This window comes from Dermochelys coriacea, chromosome 5 (genome assembly GCF_009764565.3).
Source record: "Dermochelys coriacea isolate rDerCor1 chromosome 5, rDerCor1.pri.v4, whole genome shotgun sequence".
NCBI classification, from domain to species: Eukaryota; Metazoa; Chordata; order Testudines; family Dermochelyidae; genus Dermochelys; species Dermochelys coriacea.
The window spans coordinates 105,323,120-105,342,347 of NC_050072.1; the positions used below are offsets into that span (position 1 = coordinate 105,323,120).

A 19,228-nucleotide genomic window follows, 5' to 3' on the forward strand; every position below is an offset into this window, starting at 1 on the left:
CCAAGTGAGTTGTGCTCTTCAACATTAACCTCGTACTATGACAATTGATACAGTTTTGTCACAGTAAAATAATGCATAATTAATGGCACAGGCAAAGTAAAAAATATATAATTTCTCACTCTGGTCACAGCAACGTTATGGACTCTGTTGCCATTCATTAACAATTCATTAGTTTGCTTTGATCTAGTCCTCTTTGAAATGAGACTTGACCAAAGCAAACTAACAAAGTGTTAATGCATAGCCACTGATCGAACCAAATAAATAAACTGTGAATGCGTGGCCAAGAAGTCCTGGACAAACATCTTTTAGTAAACTTTGTTAGAGTTCAGACAGTGATGAATTCTTTCCTGGAAAACTAATTTATTTTCTGTAGGTTCTCACCCTGAGATAATGAAAGATTTTCAAAGCATTATTCATTGGGTACATTTGCACAGCAAAAAAAACAACCCATGACAGCGAGTTGCAGAGCCTGGGTCAACTGACTTGGGGTTGTGGTACAGAGCTAAAAATAGCAGTACAGACTTTCCCGCTTGGGCTGGAGCCTGAGCTCTGAAATCCAGTAGGTGGTTAGTGGCAAAATTGAGCAAAATTGTTATTGCTCACACAGTACCTATTCTTTGGCGGTTTCACAGGCAAAGTAAAGTAATGCTTTAGCTACTGAAATCTGTTGGACAATTATTGCACACCTTTTCCAGATGTGACTGGTTGGTTGGTTTTGTATCTTCATACATGTTTATTGGCTAAAATACTAATTCCTGTATACATTTTACTTTTTCCCATACTTTTTATTTTTGTAAAGATGACACTTTAGAAAACCTGATAACCTGAAATGATGTGGAAGGAAGGACAGGGAGATATAAACTTTGCCTTAGCTGATGCTGGTCATTTAGATTTTATCATTCCTGCCACATTATTTGAGAAATAACTACTCTAAGATATGAATAATGTTCAGCTTTTTGCATGCCATCATGTTTTGCCTGTTAGCATCCCTAAGGTTTTCTACTTGAACACTTAAAACAAAATTCCACGTGGTTCCATTTTTTTCCCATCATGCATGGCAAAGCTGTTACTGATATGGATGCTAGAAAACTCCTATTGTCACTTCTGGCCCCAGTCCATTTTCTTGGGGAGGACTTTACTAGAAATCTGGTTATCTATCCCTTTGCTAGTTGGTGAAAGCATAATCTGGCAAGGCAAATAAAATGTGACCTAGTCTCATTCATGTTGAGCATTATATTTTATGATGCATTATATTACATGAAGACTTTTTAATATGTTTTTAGGGCACTGGCCCTAAACTGTGATGCTCCATTGGATGATAAAAATGGAGCAGAGTCTAAGAATTGGAGAGCTGGTAAACCAGTTCGAGTGGTGCGCAGTTCTAAAGGACGAAGGATCAGCAAATACGCCCCTGAGGAAGGCAATAGATATGATGGCATTTATAAGGTACACAATCTTCTGCTACCTACTTTATTGCATTTTAAGAGGAAAATGCTGTTTAGATTCTTAATGTTTCATAGCCTTTATTATTACATTGGAAGAAAGTGATCATGGTGTCTTAGTAAAGATTATGTAGCTTAGCTTATTCTGTATTGAAGACCATTTGAAATGAAAGTATTCAAAGCAACAGTGACAGAACACAGTCCATAACAAGGATATATCAATCTGAGTAGATAAGCTGTCTTTACAAACATGGACAGAACCAAACTGATCCCTGGGAATCCATTGATTTTAACCCCATGCCTCCCAAAAAAATCTTTCACACACTTCTTAAAATCCTCTCATCTACCATAAGGATGTATATCACTGAACATACTGTTCTACATTTATTGAAATAGCCATTTGACAGTGGAGAGAAGAGAAGATTTAAAACTGTAGTGTATATAATATGATTCAAGTCTGCTTTGTTCTCCTTGATCTATATACAATATGACTATTTATGTGTATTTGATGATTTATGGTAAAATAATGAAAATCCAGTGAAGTGAGAACATTCAACTTCTGGCAAGATTTGCTTGAATTTGATTTGGGAATCTAGTATGACACAATTTTATAAGCTGTTGGAGAAAATGCATAAGCTAGTACTGAAACTGTTGTGATTTAGGTGGTGAAATATTGGCCAGAAATTGGAAAATGTGGATTCTTAGTTTGGCGTTATCTTCTGAGAAGAGATGATGTTGAACCTGCGCCTTGGACCTCAGAAGGAATAGAACGGTCAAAGAAATTGGGTCTGAATGTACAGGTTAGAATCTAAATTCACAAACTTGTTTCAGTGTTTTAATCAAATAAGTTGAGTCTAACTTAAATTCCATCCCCATTCTTCACATACTCACTGTGATAGGGCCTAAGGTCACAAAATATTTAAGATTTCCAGCAGTTTAGAAAATATTGCAATATTTAGGCAAAGCAGGATGAATTATGGCTGGAGCTTTGGGCCTGAATTACCTTGCTTTTATGTGTTTGTCACTCTTTGAGAGCCTAATAGGACAACTGTTACTCACTTTGAATAGTACTCATATGAGTTGTTTCATGGTTACTAAATGGAGCTGTAAATGTATCTCCCCCGATAACTCTGAAAAAATATGTACCTGTGTCTGTTATTTTTCCCAACTTTGTACCCAGTGACTGTGGAGCTCCCACAGAGAGGCCAATCTCTCAGCATTGCAGAACCTCTGAGCAACCGGAAACTCATTTCACATGAGTTCTCCCCCCCCTTGCCTCCCTCCCCCCGCGTAGCTTTGCCAACTCCCTGTTCTGGAGCTGAGAAGATTCAAGGCAGTATTGCCTTTCTCAACAGGCCAACCTTTTCCTTGGATGGATTACCTTGCCACAGAATCAGCATCTTCAGCTTTAAGTCTGTGGTTTGTGGAGTTTGGAAGGCCATGGATATCTTTCACTGGATTGGTTCCTTTTACATCAAGCTTCATCAGATCTTTATGACTGAATTACAATTCCCTAAAAAATAGATGTTACACATGTAACTTCATTTTCTTGCTTATGTGAGTCCTTTGAAATTATTTCAATGTGTAGGTTTTGTGGTTGAAGTTTTCTTTGGAAATGAACAGCCCCATATTCCAGCAGGTTTTGTTTTATCTTTAAAAAAATAAATCTTTGTTTTTCTGTTTAGTATCCAGAAGGTTATCTGGAAGCCATGGCTAGTAAAGAGAAGAAAGATAAGGTTAAAAAGCAAACTGTGAAACAGGAGCCAACCAGACAGAGCAATGGAAACCAGAAACGATCAATTGATAATGGTATGTCTTTTTATTTTTTTGAGATTAGGTAGAGTTCTATCCAGTTGTATATATTTAAAGTCAATAATATGAAAACTGTTAAGAAAACAGGAAGTCATTTGGTATGAGAATGTGAAACAAGAAAAAATGTTAGTGAAGCAAGTGTTCAACTAAATGTAAAGGAGAGGTTTGTTCTCATAGGATCCGGTTCAGAGCTGGGAAGGGGAAAAAGGATAAAACTGTATGAGAAAAGAAAATACTATATAATTTTTCTCTCCATTCCTAACACTTTTTCTATTTTTTCAGAAAGAAAAAATGAACAGTCTTATGTGTAGCCTTGTGCTGCAGTCCAGAATAAAGCTGAACAATAGGAAGAATTTATTACAATTTTTCACAAATAAGATTCCTATTTGTTGTGTTCCCTTCTTAACAGTTCAAACTAACACTCTGCTCTTATTGTGTCTGCTGATAATATTTTTCAGTAGGTATAGAGGAGCCTAAAAAGACACCCAAAACCATGAGAATGGGAGATGGAGGGAAAGGAGAGGCTTTCCAGCTAACCCAGCAACAGCAGTGGCTGATAAGAGAAGACTGTCTGAACCAGAAACTGTGGGATGAAGTGCTTGCTTCACTTAAGGAAGGACCAGTATGTTTGCAGCTTGCTTATATTATTTTGCATTTTTACGCCAGCGGGAATTTTAGCCTACATAGATAGAGAGATTTTATTAACTCTCATCTCATCCTTGAAACACTAATGATAATGAAAAAAAAAGATTTATTTATGATTTTGTTAAAAAAAAAAAAGCCCAAACAATAGTAATACAATTGCTATCTATGTCATCTTTTACATTGTGAATATATGTCCTCTAGTGTGATGTGGACATGAGAAATAAGATATAAAAAGAAAGATAATGCTTCTCAGTAATACTGTCTTTACTTAAAATAATAGACAGGAAATTTAATTTTGTGTTCTAACTCAAAAAGGAGATGGTAGAGAAATGCTGGGAAGGCCAGATGTGGATAGTCATATCCAAAGGTTCAGATACCAAGTTAGTTTAAAAAGCACACGCATTATCCTGAGAGATAAAAACATACACTACCGCACATAAAGATAGTTTAAGGGCCCAATCCTGCAGCTATTAGTTGGGGGCAAACTTTATTCACATAATTGGGGGCAGCCAGATCAGTCCCTAAGACAGCAAAGGTGTATGTAAAACACAGTGTACAGTATATGTACATAAAATGTTAAGGAAACAACAAAGGATAGTCCAAGGTGGAGGAGACAAAACCCCAATATAAAAATTCCAGAGACGTATGTTCCTTCAAAAGGGTAAGTGCAATAACACCTCCTCCCTGCCCAAAATATACTATATGTGAACATTAATTAATCTTCATGACACTCTTGGTGGTAGTTATTTCACCCAATTTACAGATGGAGAAACCAAAGCACAGAGAAGTGTGATGGGGCAAGGCCAGATGGCTATGGAAGAGTAGTGGGAGATAGATATATATTAGTTCCAGGCTAAACAAATCCCTGGTACCAGGATAACTGAAATGGCAGCTGCTCCAGGTCAATTAAGACACCTGGGGCCAATTAAGAACTTTCCAGAAGGTAGGGAGAAGGCTAGGTTGATTTGGATACCTGAAGCCAATCAGGGGCTGGCTGAAACTAGTTGAAAGCCACCCAGTTAGTCAGGTGGGAGAGCATGTCAGGAACTGTGGGAAGAAGTTGCGCTGTTGGAGAGGCTGAGTAGTACACACCGTATCAGGCACAAGGAAGGAGGCCCTGAGGTAAGGGTGAAGTGGAGTTTGAGGAAGTGAGGGCTGCTGTGGGGGAAGTAGCGCAGGGAATTGTACATGTATTGTTTCTAAAAGGTCAGCTACCATAGCTGATACTATTAGGGTTCCTGGGCTGGGGCCTGGAGTAGAGGGTGGGCCCAGGCTCTTCCCCCCCCCCCCCACCTTTGCCCTCTGATTAATCACTGAGACTGGGAGACAACAGAGACTGTGCAAGGAAGGATAACTTCTCCTCGCCTCCCTTGCTGGCTTATGATGAAAATGGCTCAGTAGACTGTGACCCTTGTCTCTAGAGAAAGAAGGGTTACGTGGAGGTTCACAGTGAGCCTCTGAAGCTAGCGAAATCCTCCAGGAAACATGGGACCCATGGAGGCAAGAACAGAGCTTTGTCACAACTGGTGTCAAGAGTGGGATTTCGTTCACAGTGTGGCGGAAGAAAGAGGGTTTTTAAAAAAAAAAAAAAAAAAGTGCACTGGGGGTTTGGATTTTTTTTTTGTTTTGGTTTGTTTGCTTTGTACCACAATGGAGGAGGTGGTAAGAGCTCTGGTACAAGCCACGGCAGCCCAGCAGGAGGCCACCCGGGTTCAGCCAATGGCACAACAGGAATCTATGTGGCTACAACAGGAAACCGATCAATTATTGATGAACCAGGCGACCCAAGATCATGCTCTCTTGAGAGAGGTGGTGGGCCAGCTGAAGATCCTCACCACCCAGGCCCAGGGGTCCGACAGGATGCAAACCCTGAGGGCCACTGGTTGTCTGCCAAAGATGACATCAAGAGATGATGTAGAGGCATATCTCCTCTCATTCGAAAGGACTGCTCAGCGTGAGGCGTGGCCCCAGGAGCAGTGGGCCAGCATTCTCGCCCCTTTTTTGTGTGGAGAGGCCCAGAAGGCCTACTTTGACTTGCCTGCCACAGATGCCACTAACTATACCTGTTTGAAGGCAGAGATCCTAGCACGAGCAGGGGTAATGGCAGTGGTAAGGGCCCAGAGGTTCTATGAGTGGAAATACCAGGAGAACAAACCCCCGAGGTCCCAGCTATTTGACCTCATACACAAGCACGGAAGTGGTTACAGCCCAAGGTGTGCAGGCCAGAGGAGATTTTGGAAACCCTGGTCATAGACCATTACATGCGGGGACTGCCGCCAGATCCCCACAAGTGGGTAGGCCAGAACGATCCGTCCACGTACGACGAGATGATAACACTGGTAGAAAAACGGATGACAGCCAGGGGACTGACCCGACTACCCAAGGAAGGCCCCTTTTGAAGCAAGCACCTGACCCCAACCCTGGAAGGTTGGGCAGCCAAACCCCTGGGGAGTCCTAGGTGGAAGAAGGGGGGGCCAAAAACCAGTGGGGATCCCACGAGGAAGGGATTGGCCTGAATGGGGGGAGCCCTGGGACTAAACCCCCTAATCCCCGGGATAGGGGAGTGATTAAAAGCAATTTATAGATGTTACGCATGTGGGGAGTGGGGACTCATAGCAGCACAGTGTCCCAGCACCAAGGAGCCTATGCAATGTAACTTGGGGGATTGGGAGGTCCCATGCTCCCTTATCCACCTCGCAGGGGTCGCATTAGCCCTGCATAATTACACCAGGATAAATGGAGCAGAGACTACAGCGCTTGTGGACTCTGGGAGTGCTATCACCCTCATATCGGGTAAGCTGGTAAAAAATAGTGAGCTGCTATAAGCCAAACGTGCAGCAGTGATGTGCATGCATGGGGCCGTGAGCCATTACCCCACCATCCCAGTGGAAACAGAGGTTCAGGGAAACCCCATTGAGGTGACTCCCATATCCTGTAGTCATTGGGAGGGACTCTCCAGGGTTTGATAATTTATTCCCCCCAGAGAGGCTGGAGGGAGGTGGGGACCCTGAGGACAGCGACTCGTCACCGAGGGAATGTCAACCCCTGATGTTCGCTGAGATTTCTCAGGATCTGTTCTCAGCCCCCCGAAAGACCCGGAAGACAAAAAAGGAGAGGAAGGCCGTGAAGGCCTTGGGAACCCGGATCCTGACCCAGGGCCAGAAGACCTCCCTAGTAGGCAGATGGATGCGAGCAGCCAACAGAGAAACTTCCACCACAGAAGGTGAGCCAGAAGCTGCCCCCAGCCATGACGGTGGTGAGCCGTTGGAAGAAGCAGAAGCTGGCCCCTGGGAGCTTGGGCAGTCCCGGGAGAGAGACTTTTGGGTGGGACCAGGCGGAGGACCCCAGATATGATAACGCCAGGAAAGAGGTGGCCGAAATTGATGGGATACCCGTGGATGGGAAGGTCTGGGATCTTGGACCTTACTTTATAGTGAAGAAAGATCTACTGTGTGGTGCAAATGCAGGAGCAAGAGATACAACAACTTCTGGTACCACAAAAACATCAAAAAGCCATATTGAGTCTCGCCCACAGTCACCTGTTTGGAGGACACCAAGGGGTAGAGAAAACCCAGGCACGGATGCTGTGGAGGTTCTACTGGCCAGGAGTACATAAAGATGTCCGGTGATGCTGCACCTCTTCTCTGGAGTGTCAGTTACATAGCCCTCGTCCGCACTTGCGGGCTCCTTTGATACCTCTTTCAATAATAGAGGTTCCTTTTGAACGGATATCCATGGATCTGGTAGGGCCCCTAGAGAAGACAGCTCGGGGCCACCAACATGTGCTTGTTGTACTGGACTATGCAACCCGGTACCCAGAAGCTGTTCCCCTGCGCAACACAGCTTCCACGACAATAGCTAAGGAGCTAGTACAGATCTTTGCCCGGGTTGGGCTACCTAAGGAGATACTCACTGATCAAGGGACACCTTTCATGTCCAAGCTGATGAAAGATCTCTGTTCATTACTCCATGTACAAGCCCTATGGACCTCTGTATACCACACGCAAACAATGGTCCTGTGGAAAGGTTCAATAGGACCCTCAAGGCCATGATCAGGAAAGTGGTGAGCCAGGATGGGAAAGATTGGGATACCTTATTGCCTTACCTCATGTTCGCCATCCGGGAGGTTCGGCAAGCCTCCACGGGTTTCTCTCCATTCGAACTACTATATGGGCGCCACCCTCAGGGCATATTGGATATAGCCAGAGAAGCCAAATCCCGGAAGGAACATAGTTGAGCATGTACTGCAGATGAGAGATTGGATAGCCCGAGTTACGCCCATTGTACGGGAACACTTGGAGAGAACATAGGCGACCCAACGAACCCCTTATAACCATCAAGCGAAGCTTCAACGGTTCCAATCTGGGAATCGGGTGATGGTACTGGTGCCCACAGCAGAAAGTAAACTGTTGGCCCAGTGACAGGGACCCTACGAAATAATTGAAGCCGTGGGAGAGATGAACTATAAGGTGTGGCAGCCAGGCCGCTGGAAATCGGAGCAAATTTACCACATCAATCTTCTAAAACCTTGGCACGATCGAGAGACATGCTTAGTCATGCAGGAGACCCTTCCCCAGGAGGATAACTTACACGAGCAAGTGAGGATATCATCCGACTTGACGCCGATCCAAAAGATCAAGGCAGCCGACATGATTAATCGCAACAGAGATGTGTTCTCTACAAAACCAGGGCAGACGACTGAGACCTATCGCCATATCCGCATGATCCCCGGAGCCAAGGTAACTTTGAGACCCTACCAAATCCCAGCAGCCAAAAGAGAGGAAATCAAGGCCGAAATAAAGAAAATGTTAGAATTAGGGGTTATTGAAGAATCTTGCAGTCAGTGGTCCAGTCCAATTGTTCTAGTGCCTAAACCTGACGGTACCATGAGATTTTGTAATGACTTTCGCCAACTGAATGAAATATCCCAGTTTGATGCATACCCCATACCACGCATCGACGAACTGGTTGACTGACTGGGTAGTGCCCAATTCTTGACTACACTGGATCGGACAAAAGGGTACTGGCAGATTCCTCTGACCAAAGAAGCTAAAGAAAAGACAGCATTCTCCACCCAGGATGGGCTAGTCCAGTACACTGTCCTCCCTTTTGGGCTACATGGGGCCCCAGCCACATTCCAGCGCCTCATGGATAAGCTGCTGTGCCCCCATACTAGTTATGCAGCTGCATACCTAGATGATGTCATCATCCATACGCCAGACTGGGGAACCAACTTGGAGAAAGTTGAGACAGTACTGCGCACCTTAAGGCGGGCTGGCCTCACTGCTAATCCCGCTAAATGCGCCACAGGGCTAGCAGAGGCTAGGTACCTGGGATATATTATGGGAAGGGGCATAGTGAAGCCCAAACGAATAAGCTAGAGGCAATTCAAAACTGGCCCCGGCCGACCTGAAAGAAGCAGGTCCGTGCGTTCCTAGGCGTGGTAGGCTACTACTGACGGTTTATTCCCTACTTTGCCACTAGGGCAAGTCCCCTAACGGACCTGGTGAAGGCCCGAGGTCCAGACACGGTAAAGTGGACCGACGCAGCAGAGGGGGCATTTACAGACCTTGAGACGGCCCTCTGTAATGACCCCGTACTCATAGCCCCAGACTTTAACAGGGAATTTGTTTTACAAACAGACGCTTCTGAGGTAGGGTTGGGAGCAGTTCTGTCGCAAATGGTGGGAGAAGAGGAACACCCAATCCTCTACCTAAGCAGAAAGCTGCTCCCAAGAGAACAGAAATATGCAGTAATCGAGAGAGAATGCCTTGCTGTCAAATGGGCTATGGAGACACTGTTTTATTACCTCTTAGGCCGGCGATTTACTCTTGTGACGGACCATGCACCCCTCCAGTGGATGCAGCAGAATAAGGAAAAGAATGCAAGGGTCACCAGGTGGTTCTTATTCCTCCAACCATTCCAGTTCCGCATACGGCACAGGGCTGGATGCCACCATGGCAACGCTGATGGTCTGTCACGAGCATACTGCCTGGCGTCCCAAGTTGCCCAACTCTATGGTGTTGAGCAGGGGGGAGGATATGTGACGGGGCAAGGCCAGATGGCTATGGAAGAGTAGTGGGAGATAGATATGTTAGCTCCAGGCTAAACAAATCCCTGGTACCAGGATAACTGAAATGGCAGCTGCTCCAGGTCAATTAAGACACCTGGGGCCAATTAAGAACTTTCCAGAAGGCAGAGAGAAGGCTAGGTTGATTGGGATACCTGAAGCCAATCAGGGGCTGGCTGAAACTAGTTAAAAGCCTCCCAGTTAGTCAGGTGGGAGTGCATGTCAGGAGCTGTGGGAAGAAGTTGCGCTGTTGGAGAGGCTGAGTAGTACACACCATATCAGGCACAAGAAAGGAGGCCCTGAGGTAAGGGTGAAGTGGAGCTTGAGGAAGTGAGGGCTGCTGTGGGGGAAGTAGCGCAGGGAATTGTACATGTCATGTTTCTAAAAGGTCAGCTATCGTAGCTGATACTATTCGGGTCCCTGAGCTGGAGCCCGGAGTAGAGGGTGGGCCAGTGCTCCTCCCTCCCCCCTCCAACCTTTGCCCCCTGATTAATCACTGAGACTGGGAGACAACAGAGACTGTGCAAGGAAGGATAACTTCTCACCTCCCTCACTGGCTTATGATGAAAATGGCTCAGTAGACTGTGACCCTTGTCTCTAGAGATAGAAGGGTTACGTGGAAGGGTCACAGTGAGCCTCTGAGGCTAGCAAAATCCACCAGGAAATGCGGGACCCACAGAGACAAGGACGGAGCTTTGTCACAGAGGGTAAAGCTGAAGGTCAAAAACCAAGTCATGAAGTGTTATGCCTTCCCCAGAACAACTCTCTGCCTCCCCAATTACAGATTCTTTAAATATTAAAAATACCCCAAAAAGCCCACCTTTACCCTACATGCTTGGCTGTAATACTATATGAGTAGCTGGTGATAGTCCATGGATAAGTGGGTTTTATATCATCATCAGTAGTAGTTTCTCTCCACCTTCTCATTCACCTTTGCCCTCTTCTCTTCCTCTCCCCTTTCCTCCTTATAACTCTTTCCATCTTATTTTTTCTTTTTCCCCTCTCTACCTCTGCTTTTTCCCATCCCAGCCTCCCTTTTTCTTTCCATCCCACGTCCCTCTTCCTATCTCTCCCTCTTTGCCCTCCTCACTAGTCTCTGAGCTGCAGTCATCAGAGGACAACATGAGCACAACTGAGTAGATATGGCGGATGTAATGTCCAGTAGAAGACAGTATTTAGGGGAATAGACACACAAAGCAAATGTTTTGGTACTAATTAGTTGATTATGTAAATCACTTTGAGTGTGTAGATTGATGAAGAAATAGTAGTAGAAGTAGTGTTCAGAGTAGCAGCCGTGTTAGTCTGTATTCGCAAAAAGAAAAGGAGTACTTGAAGTGAGCTGTAGCTCATGAAAGCTTTTGCTCTAATAAATTTTAGTCTCTAAGGTGCCACAAGTACTCCTTTTCTTTTTAGTAGAAGTAGTGATATATATCCTAGAGAGAAAAAAACCCCTAATGTTAATAGAGTACACAAACACTTTGCAGGGCCATTGCTCCAACAGCCAGCTCTCAGCAACTATGTTAAATGCCTGCCTCAGTATTTGGTACCAATCAGTCCATAGTATCTATATTTGTCTTGTTGGTTGGTCCTTCCAGACACACAGAGGGAATGGGGAGAACAAAATACACTAGCAAAACTCTAAAGAAAAGGGACTTCAGAAAAATCCAAAGCAGGAAAATAGGATGCCTAAAAAATGAACACCATAAAAATTCCATTTATTTGGGAAGTAGCAGGACCAATTTACTTCTTATTAACAGGAATTCTCTGAAAGTAGAAGCACCTGTAGTTCCCTGTTCTTCCACTTAAGATACCTCTCCACTACACTGCTGCTAGACTAGTAGCTATAAAGGAGCGGAGATAAAGTTTATGAGCCATTTTCTTGTGTTCCCTCCAAGGCATATGTATTAACTTTTTTTAAATGATTGGAGAGGTATGACTCCTAAAGTTATACATAACACAAGGGTATAGTGACATGTATGTGTAACAACAGAAAATACTAGCTTGTGGGAAATGCCGTTACTGGGAAGTAGTTTTCCTCTAGAGTCCTACCTATAGTTTTGACACTACCTGATACTATATACATTTCCATACAGCTCCCACTAATGTTAATAGGAGTCAGCTGGGTCTCTGCACTGCAAATGGACCTCTTGACCATTAACGCATACTGATGTCCACTGTTTTCACTTGTACTATATATATGGTTCAGTTTGAATCAAACAATTCTGATATATAAAAAATATTTTAAAGGTCTATATTTTGCATAATCATAATTCCAGTTTTACTTCTATATGGAGTGAGGAGCTCTTGAGCAACTAAAATATCAGAGCTAGAATCTGCATAAGGCCTACTGTGCTTCTAAAATACCCAATACAAATTTGCCCTGTCCTGATGGGTTGCTTTGGGAAGACTCAGATGTAAGGATAAACGTTTACGTTTCCAGAGTGATCTTGTCATCTGTTTTCACAGCATAGAGCAGTAGTTCTCAAACTTTTGTACTGGTGGCCCCTTTCACATAGGAAGCCTCTGAGTGTGACCTCCCCTTATAAATTAAAAACACTTTTTTATACATTCAATGCCATGATAAATGCTGGAGACAAATCAGGGTTTGGGGTGGAGACTGACAGCTTGCGATCCCCCATGTAATACCCTCACAACCCCCTGAAGGATCCTGACCCCCAATTTGAGAACCCCGGCATAGAGGAAAGTGATTAAACTATCCACAGTCCTTGTGTGAGTACAATAGCATGTGCAGAGGTGACTTGCTCCAGGAAAGGGTTGGGTACTTTGCTCCCCTCTGTGTAGAGAAGTAGAGATCACTTTGCTAGAATACTGCACATCTATGACAAAGGCAACTTCAGAAGGGAAGAATGATCACTTGATACAGGTGCATAACTTCCCATGTTTTCTGACCCCTGCTGAGAATCCCTAGGTCTTACTGTTTTAACAAACATTAATGTGGAACTAGTACTTTTATTTATTTATTTTTATTTATATACACACACAGAGAACGTGAAACAATGGGTTTTATCATACACACTGTAAGGAGAGTGATCACTTAAGATGAGCCATCACCAGCAGCTGGGGGGGGAAAGGAGGAAAACCTTTCATAGTGACAAGCAAGGTAGGCGATTTCCAGCAGTTTCCAGCTATTTCCTACCTTGCTTGTCACCATGAAAGGTTTTCCTCCTTCCCCCGCCCCTCCCCCCGCTGCTGGTGATGGCTCATCTTAAGTGATCACTCTCCTTACAGTGTGTATGATAAACCCATTGTTTCATGTTCTCTGTGTGTGTATATAAATCTCCCCTCTGTATTTTCCACCAAATGCATCTGATGAAGTGAGCTGTAGCTCACGAAAGCTTATGCTCAAATAAATTTGTTAGTCTCTAAGGTGCCACAAGTACTCCTTTTCTTAGTACTTTTTCATAACCTTGGTTCTCTGGATTCTCAGGAGGACTTGGAGAAGCAGGAAATTTAGCATAGCCATGGACCAGCTTCCTGGCCACTCCCTCAGGTTGTATTTGTCATGGGTATGAAGGGTTGAGGAAGACTGAACCCAACCAAATATCCAAAATCTTGAATTTAAAGCCAATTGAAAAAACAATGGTGTAACAAGTTCAGTGTTTATTATTTATTATTAATGTGCTTAGCATTGTTCTTCCCTAAGAAGTCTACAATCTAAGAAGAAACAGTAAACAACAGTTGAGTCATGTAAACATGAGGTGAGAAGAATATAGAAATAGATAACATTGGCATAAGTTGAGTGTATGGCTATATTAGAGACAATATTTCTGCAGGTGTGGGAGCAATACCAGTGGGCTTTTTGGAAGAAATGTGCAATTCAGACTGTCTGATATGAAAAAAGGAAGCTAGAATATAAACAAGCCAACTATGCTTACCTACAAAATCAAGCTGTCATGTAATCATATTTGGAGAAGTGTAGTGTCTGGATTTTCCAACTCTTGGCACTTGTGTAAAATTATTAATCAGCACTAACTCGGGAACTCCTGGCCTGCTTAGAGCCCAAGGCTTAGGAAAAGAATAACATTTATGTAAAATATGGATCAACCTAGAAGCTGTCATATGAGAAAGGGCTGTTTTTTGTGCTTTTTCCAAAGACTTATGGGGCCCAATTCTATTCTCAGTTACTTTGAATTTACAGCTGTGTAAATGAAAGCAAAATTTGGCTCACCAGGTTTAAATTTGTACATATTTTAAGTAAGTGTGATTACTACAGTAATTGGGCAAATGATTTGCCCCTGTTAAAAACTGCATTGCTACAGTAATTTTAGACAATCCGCACAAGGGTATTATTCATTCTTATGTTTGCTATGTTCATGGATGAGCCCTTAGTAGAACGTTCTCATCCCATTTTTTCTTTCCTTTGCCCTACGACTAGAATTTTCTGAAGAAACTGGAACAATCCTTTATGTGTGTCTGCTGCCAGGAGCTGGTTTACCAGCCAGTGACAACAGAGTGCCTCCATAATGTCTGCAAAGTAAGTACAAACTCTGTTCTGCTTTGGGTTGAGTTTCTGGCACTGAGACAACCAGTCAACTGAGCCAGACTATATTTTAGCAAGACAATAATTATACCAAGCATTCTGACCAAGGAATGCAACAAGTTTGCTCCCAATTTAGTATGATTATGGTTTATTTTAATTGAGTAATCTGTATTTTCTTCCATTTTATATTTTTTTTTTTAAAATGGAAATGCATTAGTTTTACTTTTTTTTTTATTATTATTATTATTATTTTTTTTAACAGATGTCTTAAACTTCACTTAGTGTTGCTCCATTGAAATCAGTGGAATTAAGCTAGGGACTGACTTGGTCCAATAGCTAGAGTTTGGCACAGTAACACAGGGCTCATTTCATCTATTTAGGAAAGACCACAGCATATCAAATTCTAGACCAAATGATTAGATAAAACAACGCAATACAACCTATATTGGTTCACTACCTGAATAAGTTGTGTCTTAACACTATTTGCTGGGTACCCATTGGGAAATTATATTAAATTTGTAGATTTCAGCGCCAGAAGGAACCATTGTGATAATCTAGTCTGACCTCCTGTATAACACAGGCCATAGAATTTCCCCAAATAATCCCTAGACTAGAGCATATCTTTTAGGAAAAAATCCAATCTTGATTAAAATTTTCTGGTGACAGAGAATCCAACATAACCCTTGTTAAATTGTTCCAATGTTTAATCACCTCAGTGTTAAAAATGTACATCTTATTTCCAGTCTGAATTTTTCTAGCTTCAACTTCCAGTCATTGGATCGTGTTATATCTTTTTCTGGTAGATTGAAGAGCCCATTTATCAAGTAGGGGCTTACACACTGTAATCAAGTCAGCCCTTAACCTTCCCTTTCTTAAGCTAAATTGATTGAGCTGCTTGAGTCTATCGCCATAAGACTTCATATATATATGAAGTCTTATGTCTTTATATATATAAAAACTTCATATTTTCAAACTTGAAGACTTGGATATCAGACAGTATATGGAATCCAATGTTTACTAGAATCAGTAAAGACTTCGCATATATATATATATATACACACACACACACATAGAAAGAGAGAGTGTATTTGTGTATAGGGATGTGTATATATAGACACACACACACCACACACACTAAACTGTACATGTCACATCTGCTTCTGTTATTTGTTATCTCTGTTTTATGCATTTTCTCTGCCAATATGTTTTTACATGTTAGCTATATGGTCACAGTTCAAGGGATGTGCATGCCTGAGGATAGCTCTGCCATTGCATTGGAGGTATATTGATTTACTAGTTCCGTAGAAGAACAACAATTTGGTTTAACTGTACTTGGATCATTATATCTTCCAAGTACAAAATCTACCCATAGAAGTTTAATTTTTTAGACTAGTGTTAGCACCTCATTCAACACAAATCACTCATTTATTAAAAAAAGAAAAGGAGTACTTGTGGCATTTTAGAGACTAACAAATTTATTTGAGCATAAGCTTTCATGAGCTACAGCTCACTTCATCGGATGCATTCAGTGAAAAATACAGTGTGGAGATTTATATACACAGAGAACATGAAACAATGGGTGTTACCATACACACTGTAATGAGAGTGATCAGGTAAGGTGAGCTATTACCAGCAGGAGAGCAGGGGGGAATAAACCTTTTGTAGTGATAATCAAGGTGGGCCATTTCCAGCAGCTGATAAGAACGTCTGAGGAACAGTCGGGGGGGAGGGAGGAGGAAAGGGGGGAAATAAACATGGGGAAATAGTTTTACTTTGTGTAATGACCCATCCACTCCCAGTCTTTATTCAAGCCTAAGTTAATTGTATCCAGTTTTCAAATTAATTCCAATTCAGCAGTCTCTCATTGGAGTCCGTTTTTGAAGTTTTTTTTGTTGAAGAATTGCCACTTTTAGGTCTGTAATGGAGTGACCAAAGAGATTGAAGTGTTCTCCGACTGGTTTTTGAATGTTATAATTCTTGACTTCTGATTTGTGTCCATTTATTCTTTTACGTAGAGACTGTCCAGTTTGGCGAATGTACATGGCAGAGGGGCATTGCTGGCACATGATGACATATATCACATTGGTAGAACCACTAACCCAGGAACCTATCCTTGCAACAAAGCCCGTTGCCAGCTGTGTCCACATATCTATTCAGAGGACACCATCATAGGGCCTAATCACATCAGCCTGTGACGGGGCAAGGCCAGACGGCTATGGAAGAGTAGTCTTATTGGGATCCGGGAAGTGGGCGGGCGAAGCCCGTCCACTGCTAAAGGGTCCCCCCCAGCCTAAAAGGGGGATCCACAGGACCTAGATACCCAAAAAATTCCGGGGGACAACTAATAAAATAACAGGGACAGGAGTGCGGTCAAAGGGTCAAAAGAAGGGAACCGGACGGGGACACCGAGCAGAGAACCCCGGACAGAGCCCACTGCTCCTCAAAGGCGTCAAGGGAGTCAGAGGACGCCGCCCAGAGGAACTCTGCCCGGATACGTGAACGGACCGAGGATCGGAAATAGGCCCCACAGTCACAGGAGACTCCATCGGCCAACCTCCTCACTCTGGTTTTGTAGATGGCCATTTTAGCTAGGGCCAGGAGGAGGTTGACCAGGAGATCCCGGGACTTTGTGGGGCCACGGATAGGGAGTGCATAAATGAGAAGGTGAGGGGAGAAGTGCAACCAAAAACGTAATAAGATATTGGTGAGGAGCCGGAATAGGGGCTGCAGCCTGGCACACTCCAGGTAGACATGTGCCAGGGTATCCCTCACGCCGCAAAAGGGGCAGGTGTCTGGGATTGTGGTGAACCGCGCCAAGTACACGCCCGTGCTCACGGCTCCGTGAAGGAGCCGCCAACTGACATCCCCAGTGGGCTTTGGGACTAAGATGGAATATAGGCTGGCCCACCGGGGCTCTTCACCCTCCAAAGGTGGCAGGAGGTCCCGCCATTTTGTATCGGGGCGGGACACGAGGGTGCGGGCGTGAAGGGTGTGGAACACGAGCGTGTAGAGATGTTTTCTTGGCGCGGTTTGAAAACAGACCGGCTGCATCTCGTGCAGCCGGCTTCTAGTGAAGGGGTGAAGGGATCGGTTGGGTCCACGGGGGAGGGGTCCAATTAAAAGGTCCGGCGGGCCTGGGGTAGTGGGTGGGCGGGGCGTGCCCTCGTGCAGGACCCGGTCGAGATAAACCCGAGCAGCGGGCGGCAAAGCGGCCTTCACCTCCTGAAGTATGCATCGGGGAGTACAAGGTCTGGAAAGCCCCATGCGCTGAGCGAAGGTTAGGGGATCCAGCCAGTCTCCCCGGTCATAGTCCAGGAGGTCTCCGACTCTTGTGACCTCTGCCAGGACCAACCTCTGGCGCACCGAGCGGGACTCCGCCACCTGCAAACGGAGCTGGGGGTTGTGTAGCAGGGGCTCCGCGAGGAGATCTGCCCCCTCGGTGGCCGCCACGGACCTGCTCGTTGTAAAGAGTTTCCAGGTCCGGAGGAGGTCCTGGTAGAAGACCGGCAGCCCGGAGAGGTCTCGCGGAAGACCTCTCGGATGGAGATAAAGGAGCTGCCGGTCGTATCGGAGCCCTCGGAAGCGGCGCAGGAAGGCGTGCGCCAGTATGCTCCACGCCGGACTACCTGCACCATAAAGGAGCCTCTGCAGGGTCTGGAGGCGGAAGACATGGACCTGAGTAAGCAGACATTTGAGGCCCTGCCCTCCCTCCTCCACAGGTAGATGGAGAACCCCTGCAGGGACCCAGTGCAGTCCTGACCAAAAGAACTCCAGAATCGATGTCCGCAGGTTGGTCAGGAAAGCCGGGGCTGGGACCAGGGTGTTGAGCCGGTACCAAAGCATGGACAGGATTAGTTGATTAAGCACTAACACTCTCCCTCGAAGGGAGAGGCACCGGAGTAGTCCTGTCCATTTCCGGAGCCGCTCTATCACCCCGCCCTCTAAATTCTGCCAGTTCTCCGGCGGAGAGGGATGCGTGGCAGAAAGGTAAACGCCCAGATAGAGCAGCGGACCCGTGCTCCACCGGATGGCTTGAAGCGCGGGTGGGCGGGGGCTCGCCAGCCGCCAGTCCCCTACCACCAAGCCAGAGCTCTTGACCCAGTTGACCCGCGCAGAGGAGGCTGCTGAATAGATGGCCTGGCAAGCCTCCACTCGCACCAAGTCGCCCGGGTCCTGGACCATGAGGAGCACGTCATCAGCGTACGCTGACAGGACCAGCCGCAGCTCCGGCTCCCTCAGCACCAACCCTGTCAACCTCCTTCGGAGGAGACAGAGGAAGGGCTCGATCGCCAGAGCGTACAGCTGGCCTGAGAGGGGGCACCCCTGCCGTACTCCTCGCCCGAAGTTGACCGGTTCGGTCAGGGTCCAGTTGAGTCTTACCAGACACTCTGCGGAAGCGTACAGCACCCGGAGAAAGTTCACAAACCTGCGTCCGAAGCCAAATGCCTGCAGAGTGCTCATTAGATACCCGTGATCCATCCTGTCGAACGCCTTGTCCTGATCTAAAGACAGGAGGGCGAACGACAGACCATCCCTACACCCAAGTTCCAATAGGTCCCGGACCAGATAGAGGTTGTCGAAGATACTGCGGCCCGGGACGGTGTAGGTCTGGTCTGGGTGGACCACGTCCGCCAGCGCGGACCCTAGCCTCAGGGAGATGGCTTTTGCCACGATTTTGTAGTCCGTGCTGAGGAGCGAGACGGGACGCCAATTTCGTAAATCGCGGAGGTCCCCCTTCTTCGGCAATAAGGCGAGCAC

The 19,228-nt window shown here is 45.1% G+C and overlaps 1 protein-coding gene across 3 annotated transcripts in view; it reads left to right on the forward strand.

Annotated features, from left to right (window-relative positions):
• The window catches only part of UHRF2 (ubiquitin like with PHD and ring finger domains 2), a 195,213-nt gene that overhangs the window by 166,857 nt on the left and 9,128 nt on the right, over positions 1-19,228 (forward strand). For 2 of the 3 annotated variants that reach the window (XM_038401747.2, XM_043514922.1), the window contains 5 exons: positions 1,284-1,446; positions 2,105-2,242; positions 3,128-3,251; positions 3,713-3,876; positions 14,366-14,464. In XM_038401747.2, the coding sequence (XP_038257675.1) occupies positions 1,284-1,446; positions 2,105-2,242; positions 3,128-3,251; positions 3,713-3,876; positions 14,366-14,464 (688 nt within the window). Of the gene's footprint in view, positions 1-1,283; positions 1,447-2,104; positions 2,243-2,797; positions 2,886-3,127; positions 3,252-3,712; positions 3,877-14,365; positions 14,465-19,228 lie in introns of those variants that run through there. The other variant, XM_038401749.2, reaches the window with a different exon arrangement.